Source organism: Triplophysa dalaica, chromosome 23, assembly GCF_015846415.1.
Source record: "Triplophysa dalaica isolate WHDGS20190420 chromosome 23, ASM1584641v1, whole genome shotgun sequence".
Lineage (NCBI taxonomy): Eukaryota > Metazoa > Chordata > Actinopteri > Cypriniformes > Nemacheilidae > Triplophysa > Triplophysa dalaica.
In genome coordinates, this window is record NC_079564.1 from 4,996,352 (window position 1) to 5,012,269 (window position 15,918).

General features: G+C 37.6%; 2 protein-coding genes across 5 annotated transcripts; one reads left to right on the top strand and one right to left on the bottom strand.

Annotated features, from left to right (window-relative positions):
* Nucleotides 1-169: 169 nt before the first annotated feature.
* abcd3a (ATP-binding cassette, sub-family D (ALD), member 3a) lies at nt 170-9,542 on the bottom strand. Its single transcript, XM_056738127.1, has 23 exons — nt 9,409-9,542; nt 8,704-8,737; nt 8,354-8,452; nt 8,161-8,249; nt 7,565-7,634; nt 7,149-7,246; nt 6,229-6,352; nt 6,086-6,142; nt 5,871-6,013; nt 5,690-5,759; nt 5,525-5,594; nt 4,973-5,070; nt 4,775-4,866; nt 4,564-4,655; nt 4,414-4,480; nt 4,078-4,141; nt 3,712-3,789; nt 3,541-3,606; nt 3,345-3,434; nt 3,149-3,268; nt 2,671-2,775; nt 1,580-1,636; nt 170-1,490 (listed from the first exon to the last, which is right to left on the bottom strand). The coding sequence occupies exons 1-23, from the start codon at nt 9,516-9,518 to the stop codon at nt 1,413-1,415; spliced, it is 1,971 nt and encodes a 656-aa protein (XP_056594105.1). The 5' UTR covers nt 9,519-9,542; the 3' UTR covers nt 170-1,412.
* Nucleotides 9,543-9,586: 44 nt separating this feature from the next.
* Nucleotides 9,587-15,904, top strand: fam168b (family with sequence similarity 168 member B). Of its 4 annotated transcripts, none has more exons than XM_056738140.1 (7): nt 9,587-9,725; nt 13,104-13,192; nt 13,341-13,424; nt 13,700-13,842; nt 13,899-14,100; nt 14,281-14,404; nt 14,760-15,904. In XM_056738140.1, the coding sequence occupies exons 1-6, from the start codon at nt 9,721-9,723 to the stop codon at nt 14,388-14,390; spliced, it is 633 nt and encodes a 210-aa protein (XP_056594118.1). In that variant the 5' UTR covers nt 9,587-9,720; the 3' UTR covers nt 14,391-14,404; nt 14,760-15,904. The 4 variants fall into 4 exon arrangements, with proteins under 4 accessions (XP_056594118.1, XP_056594119.1, XP_056594120.1 ...); XM_056738141.1 differs by having other exon boundaries at nt 13,920-14,100; XM_056738142.1 differs by having other exon boundaries at nt 13,923-14,100.
* Nucleotides 15,905-15,918: the final 14 nt, after the last annotated feature.

A 15,918-nucleotide genomic window follows, 5' to 3' on the forward strand; every position in this document is an offset into this window, starting at 1 on the left:
TTATAAAGTTGCTTTGGATAAAACCATCTGCTTAATGAATCAGTTTAAATGTAAATTGCACATATTTAGTAAGACCAAACCTTTTGACATACCTTAAATATTGGACCGATAGTAACAATTATATACAAACATAGGTCTAGAAGTGTATATGAAGTTCATAAGGCTCATGTTGAAGTAGAAAGTTTATTATGGAAGCTATCCAGCTGGTTTCTAAGAAATCATTAACACACACTGAATGCAAGTCATGCACATACAGAATGAATGTTACCATACACATAAAAATACTGAACATTATTAAATATTGCATGAATGAATGATTACAGTGTTTATCATGGTACACGTCTAGAAAACCATGGTATTAACAGGTGCCGTGTCTAAAAACTACTGCGGTCACACGGTTCACCATGAATCCTTTTTTGTAAGAGAGAGACCTTGCAAACAAGAAAATGGGAGGGTCTGGTACATCATGCCACAATATGAGCTCCACTGACACCATTTCACCATTTTCATTCTCGAGCACAAATTGATCTTTGGTCGAGAACAGGTGAGTAGAGAATCATTAAGAACATCGAGTTTTCATGTGGAAGATGATAGGTCAAACAGTGTCTAATCTCAATGACCTCTCACTTACATTTGATAGGAGAGTCAAAGTTAAACAATCTTTTCAGAGATAAGGAGCTCTGTTACCGTACGGCATATCCGTGCAGATCTGTTTGACAGGAACAAATTCTACAACTCTCATGAGAACCCCTTTCAGATACAACCGTTCCTCGCGATTATTTTTAACTGCGGGACAAAACAACCACAAACTGAACTCTTGGTACTGATGTCTCCTTGTTTTAATGAAAACATACAGCAAAGTGAAATTTTATTCTGCCTTAAGAATGAAGTGTTAAAGTGACATTTCTAACGCTCTTATGAACGCTTCTTCATGCTCGTTGTACAATTCGCCAAAAAGTGCATCCAAAAACATTTCACGCGCATCCAAACGACGAACCGTGCTGCGGTGAGCACTAAGGTCACTTAGTTACTTTAAGAATGGAACTATGAAAAAAATATTAGTTCTTTCTGTGTTTTTCAAACATCTACGTACAGTCCAGTGGCGTTGATTTACTGCGTGCGAATATCCCCGCAGATTCTTCATTGCTTCATTTATCAAACAATAAAAGTGCGCTAACACACAACGTCATTTCTTGGTACGCACCCCACACTTTCTTTCTTAACGGATGTCCTACTTAAATTACAAATTATTTACAATCAGTGAGGACAAAAGTAGTGTTAGCTACTTTTTAACACATGTATTCCAAAATAAGGTCACAGTTGATTAAAAACAAACTAGATTAGGTTGGTTGGCATCTTCAGAAGAAGTGAATGGCTGCAGTCTATTTCTAGGGCCGTGTGGTATCGCTTCTCTAAGAGCCAAACTCCACAGTTTCAGACGTGATGGGTTTGAAATCATAGTTTCCTCTGCCGTCCATATGAAGGTAGTACTGCAGATTAGAAAAAAATTGTGTTTAGACACAGCTACAGATCTCTTTTATATTATGGCAAATGATCTGAAAGGAGAAGCTAAACTAACCTCATGATGTTTCCACAGGGACTTCCTGTGAGAGACCGTGAACAGAGCGATGCCAACCTATCAAAAACACAGATAGCATTACAGCAAAAGATGCCCAAATATGTTCTGAAAAGGGTTATGTAAGGGAAATGCAGCAGCTAAACACAATGACAAGTGCTCACACTATAGACATTTCATTCCATTGACTTACATTTATAAGCATGCGGTTGTGGTAAAAAAAGAGCTTAATTGACTTAATTGAACTTTCGGTCAGTATTTATTCAAAAGTTAATTAATATTAATATTTTATTATATATAAATTGTATATTTTTCAACATCGTCTGTCTAAAAAAAATAAAAATTTGTTGTTCATACATCTAGCTTTAATACTCCAAGTAGCATGGCCTTGTTAATTAGCGTGTTGACAAAATGTTTATATGCTCTCCTACTTGTAAATCGCTTTGGATAAAACATCTTCCAAATGAATACATGTAAATGTAAAAGCTTCTTTGCAGAGGTATACCGGAAGTAAACGTTTCTTTATGTGGTTCCCGCTAAAACCATGTTTTTTTGTCGCAATTTATATGTGTTAATGTCAGGTTTAATTGTTGGTTGGAAATATGTTTTTTGATTGTGATTTTTGAGATAGATTTTAGAAATGTTTGTCTTTCTAGTTCATGCAGATAGGACTTTGGTCTTGCTATGACTGAAATAGCTGCCCGGTGACCCTGCAAACACAGCTGCCGAATGGCTTGACAGACTTTTACTAAACAAAATGTCATTTCAAGGGATCAGAGAGCAGGCGACAAACTTTCAACATTTCTAAAAAGTCTAAAAGAGACTCCTTTGAACAATATTTTATATTATAGACTGCAGTCAACCTACACTTTGTTCCATTCACATGCAATTATGCATGTGAACATGGTAAACCGGAAACGCAATTCGCAAAAAATCCCATTTCGTTGTGTTCCAAAGGTCAACTTTGGTCAACTCGGACCGGCGAATTCGTATCACATGAAAACATGTGTCCAATAGAAGATCGATATGCCAGGGGAGTGACATTTTAGTTCTAAAAATCTTGTCTGAGTGTCTGAAATGTGATGTTTAAGCACCGTTCTGCAGTGGCTGTAAATGAAATCCTCCACATCAACGCTTACGGCACTGGTGCACTCATCCAGGATGGCAAACTGCGGCTTGTGATAGAACAGCCGGGCCATCTATGAGGAAAAATGTGATTAGAGTCGCTTCAACGAGTGGGCTAAATTAAACCCAAACGTAAATTCATTAAACCCAAATGTAAATTCAATGTGACAATTTCCACTTTCATAAATCTCAACGAGTTAATAAAATCAGACCATTTGAGCATTGTAAATATGTCATAAAAACAAACAAACAAAGAAATACTGTACAATTCTGAGAAATGCTTCGAAATTTAGAGTACAACATACTTGTCATAAAAGGATGTATAATAAAACATCTGCGAGGTGCCTCAAAAGAGGAATTAGTTAACTTAACCCTTTCCTGTTCCTTCACTTACTGTACATGACTGTACTGTTGGTTAAAACAAACTCTGTCTCTGCTTTTGCTTACCGCCATTCTCTGCTTCTCTCCTCCACTGAGAACATCCATCCAGTCCTGAACGATGTCCCACGATCCCTCTCGCTCCAATATGTGTCCTAACTGGACGTTATCTAGATATTCCTTCAGCACCTGTTTGACAGAAACGTTAAAAGTAAAATCAATAATAACGCGGCTCATCACATCACAGATCACACTTTTATAGTACCAGGTCGGATATTCCTTTCTTCTTCTGGTCCTCGTGGGTGTCTGGGTAGATCACCTGATCTCTCAGTGAGCCGAGTGTCATGTAAGGTCTCTAAATAGAAAGCAAGAAAGAAGTAGTTCAGCTTTTGTGAGCTGTTCAAATGTTCTGCTGTGGGTAAGGTGGGCTTTATTATTGTGTGATTTGTTTAACGTTTCACCTGAGGGACGTAGAACAGCTTCCCTCGTTCTGGTTTCGTTAAACTCCCACCAAACAGAGGCCACAACTGAAATGAGACCAAAGAAGATTTAACACATGATAGCAAGAATATGATTTATGAAGCTAAAGATAAATGCAAAGCCCAGAGGAGAATGTTATCAGAAGTACATACCTCTCCGAGAACCCGGAAAAGTGAACTCTTACCACACCCATTGGGACCACACACCAAAACATTGGTACCAGATTTCACCTGTGAAGCACACACACATCAAAAGCTGGGCACACCGAGAATGATAATTATGCAAAATGGATTTTGATTGGATGTCAATGTTTTCTTGTTTATTGTTAATCAGATTGTTATAGTTGTAGTTTGGACAACACTATTCTCAAAGATTTTAAAGGGATTTTTTAAAACTTGAACAACCAACTGAATTCAGAACAAAAACACATACATACAATTACACCGATCTAAAAGGTTTTGATGTTTAACAAAAATGTTTAGATTTCTAAACAAATTCTAGAAATAATGCACACGCACCTGAAAACACAGATCTTTGATCAAAACATCTCCATTAGGTGTAGCCAATGGTACATGTTCAAACCTGAAGAAAAAAATTACTCACAAATGTAAATACTAAAAAGATTAAACCAAATTGCATGCTGATAAGAAACTTTTGTTACATAAAATATTTCAAATTAATATCTTGCGTTTAATAATTCACTTCTTCAGTGTGATGCAAGACTCATGTGCTTCCTGTTGTGGTCATGATCACACATATAGGGTTTATTTGAAGCTGTCTGTACGTTATTGGTATTGTTATTACTATGTCTACTATTTTAGACAGACATAGAAACATTGAAGCACTGCTCTTACTTGATGAGGTTGTCAACATTGATAATTCTTCCACTACCAGGGACCAACGTGAGCTTTTCTGAAACATCTGTTGACAAAAAACACGACGCATGAAAGAAATCTCAACGTTAATATTACTGAAGTTAAACTTTAAGAGTCGTAGATTCTCACCTTTCTCTGTCTGAGACACCATGGTGCGTTCATACTTCCCAGAGTTCAGCTCTTTCAGGACCCTCATAAGCTCAGTGATGCGAGCAGTGAAGCTGAGGGAGGAGACGAGGAATAGGAGATCATGTATGATAACTTCACCGTGTCTTGCAATTTGATTTATGTGTGACTTAAAATGCAGAACTGAAAAACTATTGCAACATGAGACTCGTACCCTGAAAGCCGTGTCATTTCTCTGCCTGCAAGGACGATTCTACCCAACGCCTGCGACATGCGCAGCAGCATGCGACCGCTCTGGTAGTAGTCCTGCAGATAACACGCATTATATGTCACATAAAATTCAAATGCATTGCGAGAACCGTTTCAACTTGAGTGTAAAGAAGCCACAACTATAAAATTGTTGAAGTTTTACCTCTAGCAGTTCAGCATGTGTGCTGCTCAGGTGTCGAGGGTCAGACAAATTAAGAAATGGGCGACTGACAACCAAATATCCAACAACGGTAGCAAAATCTGAAACAGTGAGAAAACAATACATGAAGGGGATAGTTCACCCAAAAATGAGAATTTTGTCATGATTTACTTACCCTTTTGTCATTTCAAACCTGTATGACTTTCTTTGGCAGGACACAAAAGAAGAAATTTTGAAGAATGTTGGTACTCGTCGGCACTCATTCACTTTTGTTGTATGGACAAAAAACCAATGCAAGTGAATGGGTGCCGGTTAACAATAATCTTCAAAATATCTTCTTTTGTGTTCTGCAGAAGAAAGAAAGTCATACGGGTTTGAAACGAGAATTTTCATTTTTGAAAGAAAAAATCCACTTTAAGCTTCTACTCTCCATTCATGAGCAAAGCAAATTTTGTATTAATGTATTGATTAAAATGTATTGATTTATGAATTTGGGTTTTGATTAGTCAATCCTTTTGATTAGATAATTTTTCACACAGTTAAACTTCGCCTTACACTTGGCAATGATGCTGTCCACCATCCCCATGGAGAAACGGAAGACAATGAAATTGTGCAGATGATCAACCTGCAAAGATCCTAAATTAGTTCACTGGCAACCTTAAATATAAAGGCATCTTTCTAATAAATAAATAATAATATTAACATAAAAACAGCACACACCAACTTTTTGAAGGTCGAGTGAATTGTCTGTTTCTCTCTGGCGTTTCCATTGTAAAATGCAATCTCCTCACTGAAAAGAAAACAATCTCTTTCATTCAAGGACAAAATAACTTTTTCCTTCCCCGAGTACAATACAAATCAAAGTAACTATACTGCTAAATGTAGAGTTGAGACCGTTCACCTGTTTGTGATAAGGCGAGAGTTGACATAACGGTATTCTCCCTCGTATTTCTGCTCCGTTACCGTCATCTTACCGATTGGCCTTCTCAGGCGCGTCAGGAACAGGCCGGAGATGAGCAGGTAGGTCATCATACTTGCAGGACCCTGTGCAAAGATGCCGATATTTTTTTTAAATGTATCTAGTCTCCAATGAAAGAATGTCTGTCTTCCACTTACCTGAGCTCCGATTGCAGTTGTCAATTTGAAAATGTACAAGCCGATATCCAACAAGGGCTTGAATGGTGAGAAACACAGAGACAGTTTGCAAACGCAGTTTAACTGAGGCAATTCATCTGACTGAGAAAGTGACTGTACTTTACCTTACTGAGATTGGAGTAAAGTTCTACCACACTGTTACAAAACCTTTCCACATCCTGCGTCAGCAGTTGATCAGCATTGGCGATGCGGTTATCCAGGTTTCCCATTTTGTAGTATGTGTATCCCCTAAACACAAAGACATTTGAAGTTTGGTAATTCGTTTTTTTTCCCAAAATTAAGATTTGAGCAGCAATGACTCCCCGCTATGTTGCCAAGCTGTTAAGAATGGTCGTGCAAATGTGTTGCTGTGCATGTGCTCAGGTGTCGCTAGGTCATTCTGGGTAGTTGCTTCCTTGCCCGTGGCCAAGTCCCCTGTTTTGCCCATTTACCATCATACAAAAACTGTCATTAAAATATACAACAGCACTTCTTACAAAATTAAGCATGATTTTAATGTAGTAAAATGTAGTAACCTTGCCTTTTCATGGCAGAATGATTACCATTTATTTAAATTAGGGCTGTCAAACGATTAATCGCGATTAATCACATCCAGAATAAAAGTTTGTGTTTACAGAATATATGTATGTGTACTGTGCATATTTATTTTGCATTTTTAAACACATACATGTGTACATATTTATGAAATATTTATATTGCGGTTATTTATATTTACCAATGAATTAAATTAATTATTTTTCTTAAATATATGCATGTTTGTGCATTTTTTTATGAGTACAAAATTAATATGCAAAGTGCACATACATATGTATAATACTAAAACAAACTTTTATTCTGAATGTGATGAATCGTTTGACAGCCCTACTATAAATCAAATTTTAATTATAAATACCATGGTTAAACTATGGTAACCGTAACACAACCCTAGGTCACTTATGGTTCCCATGAACTTTTGGTTTTATTTGTAGTACAACCATAGTAATTTTCACAAGGGAACAATGTTACGAGCGGTGAGAGGGCTTACTTGAGATACTCATCGTAGAGATGTTTGGTTAGTCTCACACGAAAGCACAACTTCAGTTCATTTAAGCCCAGCTTCAGGAAGTTGTTCACCAGGGCGATCTGAAAGATGGAGACGCAACGACATTCAAAGTCTATACATTTAAATACCAAACCTTTATATAATACCAATACTATCTATCCACACTGATGTTTCTATAGCACAAACCATAGAGAAATGTTATCATGTAAATGCTAGTTGCTAACAAAAATACACATTAGCTACTGGCTTAATGTGATTGTTCAGAAAGCAGTTGTGTGGTTAAATAGAATAGCCAGTTAGTATTCTCAGAACCCCTCTGACTACCAACTTTTACTACTGATACACACTATGTTATATATCTAAACAAGACCTAGCTTGATAAAAAAGCAGAAACTTACAATTGGCATGACCGTGATAAAGTTGAATAAGTACTTCTTGAAACCTTCAGTGGATCGACCAATAATTGCACTGAAAATTACAAAATGCACACAAACAAAGGCAAATGTGATCAGAATTCACACAGCGAATCAACAAATGTCCCGCTGCCTTTCATGTGCATGACAAATAAGAATGCAAATCATACGTCTACAAAAAAGAAACACATTCATGGCTACAGTAACAAAACATATTTTTTAGGACCGCCGACCAGAGGAGATCTGAGAGATAAGCGTGTGGCTAAACACACTGGACAAGTTTGATCGTCAAAACAGGTTATGACTGATGTAACCACATGACATCATGATGTCTGATCATATCGTACATTAATGAATGCGTTTTATTACAGCACATGAAGATAAATTACCCCAGGAATGACAGTCAAGTAGGAATAAAAGTGCCTCTTGAATAGTTTGATATCTCTGCTAATGATTCCACTGTCAAAGAATTTAAGGCACAATGAAAGTACATTCTGTAATCATTGAACTGGCTGCCTGGATGTTTTGTACAAAACTATAATCTCATTTTAGAAATATAGATCTGGGGTTTCGATCCCAACCTTTCGATCATGGTTCCGTTCTGAATCATCCAGACGTCGCAGTAGGTCCTAGTCACGAGCGTCGCTGCGATCAGGAGCAGGTACCACGTCTATGACATAAAAGAAAATCTAAATCCATAAATGAATGTCCCAATTTGCGTTTTTAATGTGAAATGTCACGCAGAGAAGAAAGCCATTTAAAACGCAGTTTCACCTCTTTACAAAAGAATCTCGGCACCATGATCTTGAGTATTCGTGAGATGCGGATGAAGAAAAGCTTGTCCACGGCGGCTCTCTCTTTCTTGCCATCTTTCTGTATGTTTGAAATTATAAACAAAATTAAATCACATACAACAACAGCCATGATATACTATGTAATATTTCCAGTATTATGTTTTATGTTCTTGTCCCCAGTAAGTGTCCAACTCACTATCTATGTTGTTTCAAGAAAAAAATGACAATAAACCTAATGTTGACTTTAAAAGTTGAATTACCCTTATGGATCATTTCAGCAAAGTCGTAAATAAATCCTGTAAATATATTCAAAGATTGAGCTTTTCTTACCTCTCCATTGAGATTTTCTGAGGAGCCCCCTTTCCTATTATAAGTTATAAAATGAATCAATAATAATAGAAACAACATGTACAAATAGTTATTGACTATTAACAGTTATTTTTAATTATGTTCAGTACATATATTGTTGTTTTTTTCAGCCTCACTTAGGTTTGATGGTTATGAATCAGCAGTCAAGAGAGTTCAAGGTGCAAGTTCGAATCATTTTAACTTGAGTCAATGCGTTTCAGTTCATTCAAACTAGTGTAGTAGGCTTTGTTACATTGATGCAAATTGCGGCAAGCAACATTGCCCACCCAACAGAGTCTTATCAAAGAGTCCATTGTTGAATTGTGAGGTTGCCAAAATCAATTAAATAAATATTTCAATAAATGAACTGACACTCAGCCATGATGTTACTCAATAAATATATGAATCTTCACTTTACTTTACTGTTTTCCTGCACTTTTCCTATTAAGGACTGTGTCTTGACACCTTCCTAGACAGCATTAAGGTCACATTTGCTTCTAACGTTGAGCAACACTGATGCGTTTGCATCATCTGAACTCGCCTATAGTGCCTCTAAAAGCTGTCTAGGCAGACAGCTCCAACATTTTGACACATACTTAATGTTGGCCAAGGAGACCAGACTCATCCCGGTTAAGTGGGATATTTCACACATTTCACATGTGTGAAATAACCTGTGCGTTTACATACCTGTTCAATCTGGCGGATCTTCGTCTTTGCTTAAGGAAGTATAAAACGAGTAGGACACCGCCGGCTACAGCTGAGTTCTTCGCTGTCACATACTTACTGACGGCCGCCATGTTTCCTACTGTACGACGGCCCGGAGAAGAACGAGCATGAGCGTGAGCAGCGCATAGGCGCCCGGAAGAGAACAAACGAGGAAAGCCCTCTACCGGCTACCGTACTGAAGTCCCTGCATGCAAAGTCTCCGCACCTGGCGGCCATATTTGCGATGCCTCAAGAGCCACTTCAGCCATAGGTGACCAAGTTCTGTCTGCTTGAATGAGGTAAGACTAATATCGCTTTACATATTTCCAAACGAATTTTAAGTCTTGCGTTAACTGTTTCATAAATGTTTAGTCATAAACTTAAATTACGCTCTTATTCCAAATTGCGCTAGACACAAGTAAAACTCGGTTCAGAGCCCCTCCTATCGTAGGCCGTAAGCATTACACTTTACCCCATTCATAAATAGCCCTGCGGCGTCTTGGTTATATGTGTAGTCTTGATGTCATTATCGCACCATCATCGTGAACCTGTTCTGGCTTTCATTTAACCCTTTTAATGTGCTACTACTACCGTGCTAATACTACACGGGTTAAGTCTAATATATTTATTAGAAACATTAAATGATAATATAGATAAACTACAGACTCGAACTAGCATTTCATTTCATAAAGATATATGCAGTAGTTTTCTTAAGTTAAAAATACATGAGACAGAAAAAGCACTGCTTTGTAAAATGTTCTTATATTTTAAAAGGCTCATTACTTATATTACTCAATACTTCACAAAACACACATTTCAAAGTGGAATAAATTTCGCAATTAAACTCTCCAAATTTGTAAAGCATTAAAATATAATGCAGCCCTATTTCCTTCTTTCTTTTAATTTTTATTATTTGCAATCAGTGTTGGGAGTAACGCATTACAAAAGTAACGACATTAAAGTAATGTATTCACTTTTGCTACTTATCAAATTTGGGTGATCAATTATACCCTACCCTGATATCTCAGAAACACGCGTTACAACAACGTATTTTCCCCCTAAATTTCTTTTTTTTATAATTCACCAATACATTCCATTCCCAGAAAACAAATATGTGACCCTGGATCACAAAACCAGTCTCTTAAGTAGCATTTTTAGTTAAAGACGAAAATACATCGTATGGGTCAAAATTATTGATCTTTTTTAATGCCAAAAATCATTAGGATATTAAGTAAAGATCATGTTCCGTGAAGATATTTAGCAAATTTCCTACCTTAAATATATAAAAACTTTATTTTTGTAAGTGGATGGCCTTCCACTGTGCCCCTGATTCACAACTTCAAAAGCAATTTTCTCAATATTTAGATTTTTTGCACTCTCAGAATCCTGAGATTTAAACGGTTGTATCTCTGCCAGATATTGTCATATTCTAACAACTCATACATCAGTAGAGGCCTTATTTATTCAGCTTTCAGCTTATGTAGAAATCTCAATTTCGAAGAATTGACCCACGAGACTGGTTTTGTTGTCCAGGGTCACATATGTGATTAAAGTATTATTATTGCAATACTATTTGCTGTTACTGAAATCCGATGGTTGAAATTAATACAACGGATTCTAAAAAAAGAATAGAAACAAAACGAAAGTAGAAAGAGGTTCTGCGTCTGGTCGGGAGCAGGCTTTCTTTGGTTAACCCAGACTTGATCTCCTCCCCCTTTGAAAGCCCAAGTGGTGTACCTAATTCATTCTTTCATTAATACATTCATTCATGCCACACATCTTTATCACACAGACAACGTCTCAGTGACTTTTATGTCATATGTGCTTTTATAGAGATTCTCATTTCCTGCAACAATCAATATAAAGAGATTCTGAAGAGGCTGCAGTAATTCATTGGGATGTACTTTGATTTCAGGAGAGCAATTTAGGACCCGAGTGGAATTTTGCCATTTCTCTGTGCATTTTTGTTAAAATTGTACCGTTTTTTCAGTCTACAGTGAATTAGATAGATCAAAATATATATTATGCATCCTTACATAAATAACATCAGCCACCGTAGCCTACGTGTATTACATCAAAGCGTAATTTTCTATGGACGATGAGAAATTACTTAATAAAGTGTATAAATAAAGTGCATGAATAAAGAAATTAATAAATACAGACTCACATGCAGAAATTAAGCGATAAGGTTAATAAACAAGGCAAATCAGAGCGGGCTTCGAACCGTCGATCAATATATCATTGACACGACAGACGCCCTACATATGTCCTATATCGTAATTAGAGAAGTGATCACGATTGAGAAGATACGACTTCTTTATTACTTCCTTCTAATTTCGGTTGTTTTATTCATTTAATGATTCATTTTTTTTATTGATACACTTATCAAATCGTTAATTAAAACTTTGACATTGATGAAAACAATCATTATGCGTGAACACATCGCCCTCCACTGGATGTACAATGAGCAGCAATAAACTGCTGAAAAACCGATAGAAACCATCACATCAAAATTTTGGTGGTAACTTTCCCAACACTGTTTGCAATTGTGTTTAATAATATAATCGAGCTATTTGTATTAAGATCATTAATATAAAGTCCTTGAATCAAAACACTTTTCAATTCAAAAATCGCCCCCTGCCGACCGAATTTAAAATGCACTTCCGCCTCTTGCCAGTGGCGGAAGTGACGCACGGCGCTGCCAAGACTCTCCGTGCGTAACGTCCGCAGTCGAGCCGTCGCAAGAGCGCGAGACATCATCAGACAACAGCGATATTCCAATTAATTCAGCCGCTCAGAAGAGACGCAGTCCACACAAAATCACCAGAAACCGTACGTACCCGTTGTCATAGAGTGATTCAAACGCGTCGCTGTAGCTGTCCGTCCGTGCTGTATTATTTTGAGGGAAGACAGGATGGAGGAGTGGGACATGCAGTGAATTGGGATAAATTGGGAATGCAAGATGCTGCTGCTGTTGGCCTGTAACAACGAGCCGCTGCGCTGCATCCTTCGTGCACGATGTCACGTTGATAAAAATCGTTGCGTTTGAGCATCAAAACGCGATCGGCAGCAATCGAGATGCTTAAAGTTCTCCTTTATCCGTGCTTGTAAAATATTAATCGGAGAAGAGTCAGTTTACAGTCGAGACTTAAGCCTAATTGAAAAACCATGCTTATGTTTCATAGGAGGTCACGTCATTGCATGCGTTTTTAATACACAGAGTTTCGTTGCATTGCATCTCAGTTGTATTATGGCATCATCTATATGTTTTGAATCTCATGTCTCAGATGCATTGAACCGACACGAACGGAATATTATCTATAAACATTTTTGTGGTAGGATAATGAATAACACAATAAAGTTATACATTTCCATTATATTATAAATATATAGCAACAGTGACTGGCTTTGTATTCATAGACATTACAGATGATTGACAGGTGTAGAGGGTGACTTGGGGTCTTGGCTTGGAGATGTCCCCAATGTTAATACACAGGTTGCACATGACTGATGATATTTAACCTTCGTAGCTTATAAAGATTGTTATAGCACTTTCTACTTTTATTTCTTTTATTTGATGCATTATAAGATGCCCTTACTACAAAGAGAAGGAAATCATCATTGTGTCTGTGACTGTAGTTTTCTGTAATGTGTCTTCTGCCTTCGCCCTCCCAAAGGTGCTGCAAGATCAACATTATGAACCCTGTTTATAGCCCTGCATCATCAGGGGTTCCTTATGCCAACAATAAAGGAATAGGATACCCAGGTAACCGGAGAACTTGCATGCAGTTGACAGGAAGCATTGACTAATGCAGCCTCTCGATAAACGCCATTACATTTAAAACCCCACGATGTGAATTTTATGTTCATTGCGGTGATTTTTATTTTCTTCCATTGAACGTCCGGCCCAACAGCGGGGTTTCCAGTCAGTTATGCAACAGCAGCTCCAGCATACTCCCCCAGCATGTACCCTGGTGCTAACCCAGCCTTTCCCACAGGTACAGTCATTTTTCCTATCTTTATATATATATATATATATATATATATATATATATATATATATATATATATATATATATATATATATATATTGGTAATAATGTTGGCCGTCAGCCACTCTGCTCTTAAGCTATTTATATTTAAAATTGGTTTACATGAAGGTTAAATATTTTGTATATGTAAAAAGCTAAACATTGCCTCATCACTTCTTGTTTTTATTTTGAAATTTGTGTTCATCATCTAGCCTGAAACAATGCCATTTCCATCCCTACAGGTTATGCTCCTGGGACCCCTTTCAAAATGTCCTGCTCCCCCACAACTGGTGCTTTACCCCCTTATTCCTCCTCACCCAACCCCTACCCTACTGCCGTCTACCCTGTGAGAAGTCCCTACCAACAACAAAACCCCTATGCACAGGTGAGTTCGGAAATTTGAAAATCTGTGTCTAATTTTTGCCTGCCACTGATGTAAAGTATTGGTTGATTCTTCCACAGCAGCAAGGCACTTACTACACACAGCCCCTGTACGCTGCCCCGCCCCATGTCATTCATCATACGACAGTGGTCCAGCCCAATGGCATGCCGGCAGCTATGTATGCCCCTGCCATTCCTCCTCCCCGTCCTAATGGAGTCGCCATGGGAATGGTGGGAGGCACCACCATGGCGATGTCAGCTGGTGGGTCGGACAGTTATGAAAACGAATGAACAAAATACATTTTCTCTCGCATTTCATACCTCAAGGGCATTCAAAGCATTTGAGAGAACAGCTGTTTTTTAAGTGCATTGTTATGTTAAAGTTTTGAAAGCCATAGGAGTCATGTAAATGTGGGATGTTTTTGTGGGTTTTCTTTTATAGGAACGTTATTAACTACTCACTCCCCGACTGCAGTCGCACCCCACCCTTCAATGCCCACTTACCGCCCACCTACCACTCCCACCTACAGTTACGTGCCCCCACAGTGGTGAACGCATCTGATGCCGTGAGTGTTAAGCCAAGTTTTTTTTAAATTGGACTTGAAAAGCATTTGGACAATATTAACACAGAAATATCAATCATTTTGTCAGAATTAACTTACACATCCATTTCTAGGTGATTTGGATTAGGAATGTGGTTATGTTTGCAAGTGTTATCTTCCGTTTCATTATTTATTGCCTAACAAACTTTTTGTGTAAGAGGATTTTGCTCGAAAAGTGTATTATGACTTCCAAAGTCAAATAAATGCCAATCGTTTGATTTTTCAAAGTGTAGCTCAACCGTCCAAATGCTTTTGGGCTCATACAAACAGAAAATAATGAACGATCCTAGCATGAAATAACTTTCTCTATTGTCTTCAGGTCAAAAGATGGTAGATATGCATTCTCACTGTCCAGTATTTTTTACAATTGGAGCTGACACTGTTATCAGCCAGTTGCTCTTCCTTCCAAACATAATGTGAATCCGACTCCAGCTGGCAGACGAAAGGAACCGTTGGAACGGGAAGAAACCTTTCCAGTTCAGCTCCATCACTTCCCATTCGTCATATCTCGCGACTGAAGACCAGACAAGCTCTTCATACTGATATTGTGTTGTGTAGACTGTCTTGCAGTTTTTAGCTAACTCTTAAATTGGTGAAACTGGAAGGGAGTTGTAATTAGTTTTTATCTGAAAACCCTTTGAACGCATGTATCTATTTAAAAGAAGAAAAACAAACAACCAGTATACGACAGCGCTAAATAATTCTACCAGCTATGATGACAGATGCAGAATCATCAGCAGTAATCTCCAGCAAATGGGGCTACAACTGTATATTAAATGCAATGTCTTAATTGTTATTTCATACAATATATTAATAACGTTAGGATTTGCAAGAAAAGTTATTTCTTCATGTTTGTTTATTTTTCCTGGTTTTAATTTCGGCTATCTGCAGTTACAGACGTGGTTCGACCTGGCTGGCTGACAGTGTTTGTGGCTGCTGGAGACGGGGCTCTTTGAGTTTGTGCCTCTGCTTCCGAAGGCTGTTTTTATTTCATTGGTTTTGTCAATCGACATGCTCTCGCTGCGGTTAATCGTTGCACTAATTGCCTGTGTGTGTACATAAACTGGTTGGTTGAGCTGTATTGGTGATGAGAGCATGCTTTACTCATATGTGTACCTCTGGTTGGTTTGCCTAACATTTTAAAAGCCTGACCGAAAAGAATTGGAATCATTGCTAAACTGCGACGTTTTAAATGGTAAATTGTTTAAGTGGTTATTAAAAAAAACAATTAAGTTTATTAGGTGACACTACTGGTAACCTTTGAGAAGGTGAATTTGAGTTGGTTATTATGAACCCAAAACCACATTCCTTGTTACCTCAAGATAACACCATAACTGACTGAATTTCATTGTCTTTTTAGTTTATACATTGCCTGTCACTTCGGTTAAAGAATGTTTTGTAATGTTTAATGTGTTTATGTTTTGTATTTTCAAAAAAGACCAAAAATAAATACAATTATAAGTTCTTGGTTTTTCTTA

Bases quoted from the DNA above. Each gene is read 5' to 3' on its own strand.
- abcd3a (XM_056738127.1), bottom strand. From the start codon at position 9,518: ATGGCGGCCGTCAGTAAGTATGTGACAGCGAAGAACTCAGCTGTAGCC. The intron at 8,250-8,353 runs GTGAAACTGCGT...TTTATGTCATAG, and splicing joins CGAGATTCTTTTGTAAAGAG to ACGTGGTACCTGCTCCTGAT. The intron at 4,656-4,774 runs GTACGAGTCTCA...CTCCTCCCTCAG, and splicing joins GAAATGACACGGCTTTCAGG to CTTCACTGCTCGCATCACTG.
- fam168b (XM_056738140.1), top strand. The intron at 13,193-13,340 runs GTAACCGGAGAA...CCGGCCCAACAG, and splicing joins TAAAGGAATAGGATACCCAG to CGGGGTTTCCAGTCAGTTAT. The intron at 13,843-13,898 runs GTGAGTTCGGAA...ACTGATGTAAAG, and splicing joins AACAAAACCCCTATGCACAG to TATTGGTTGATTCTTCCACA.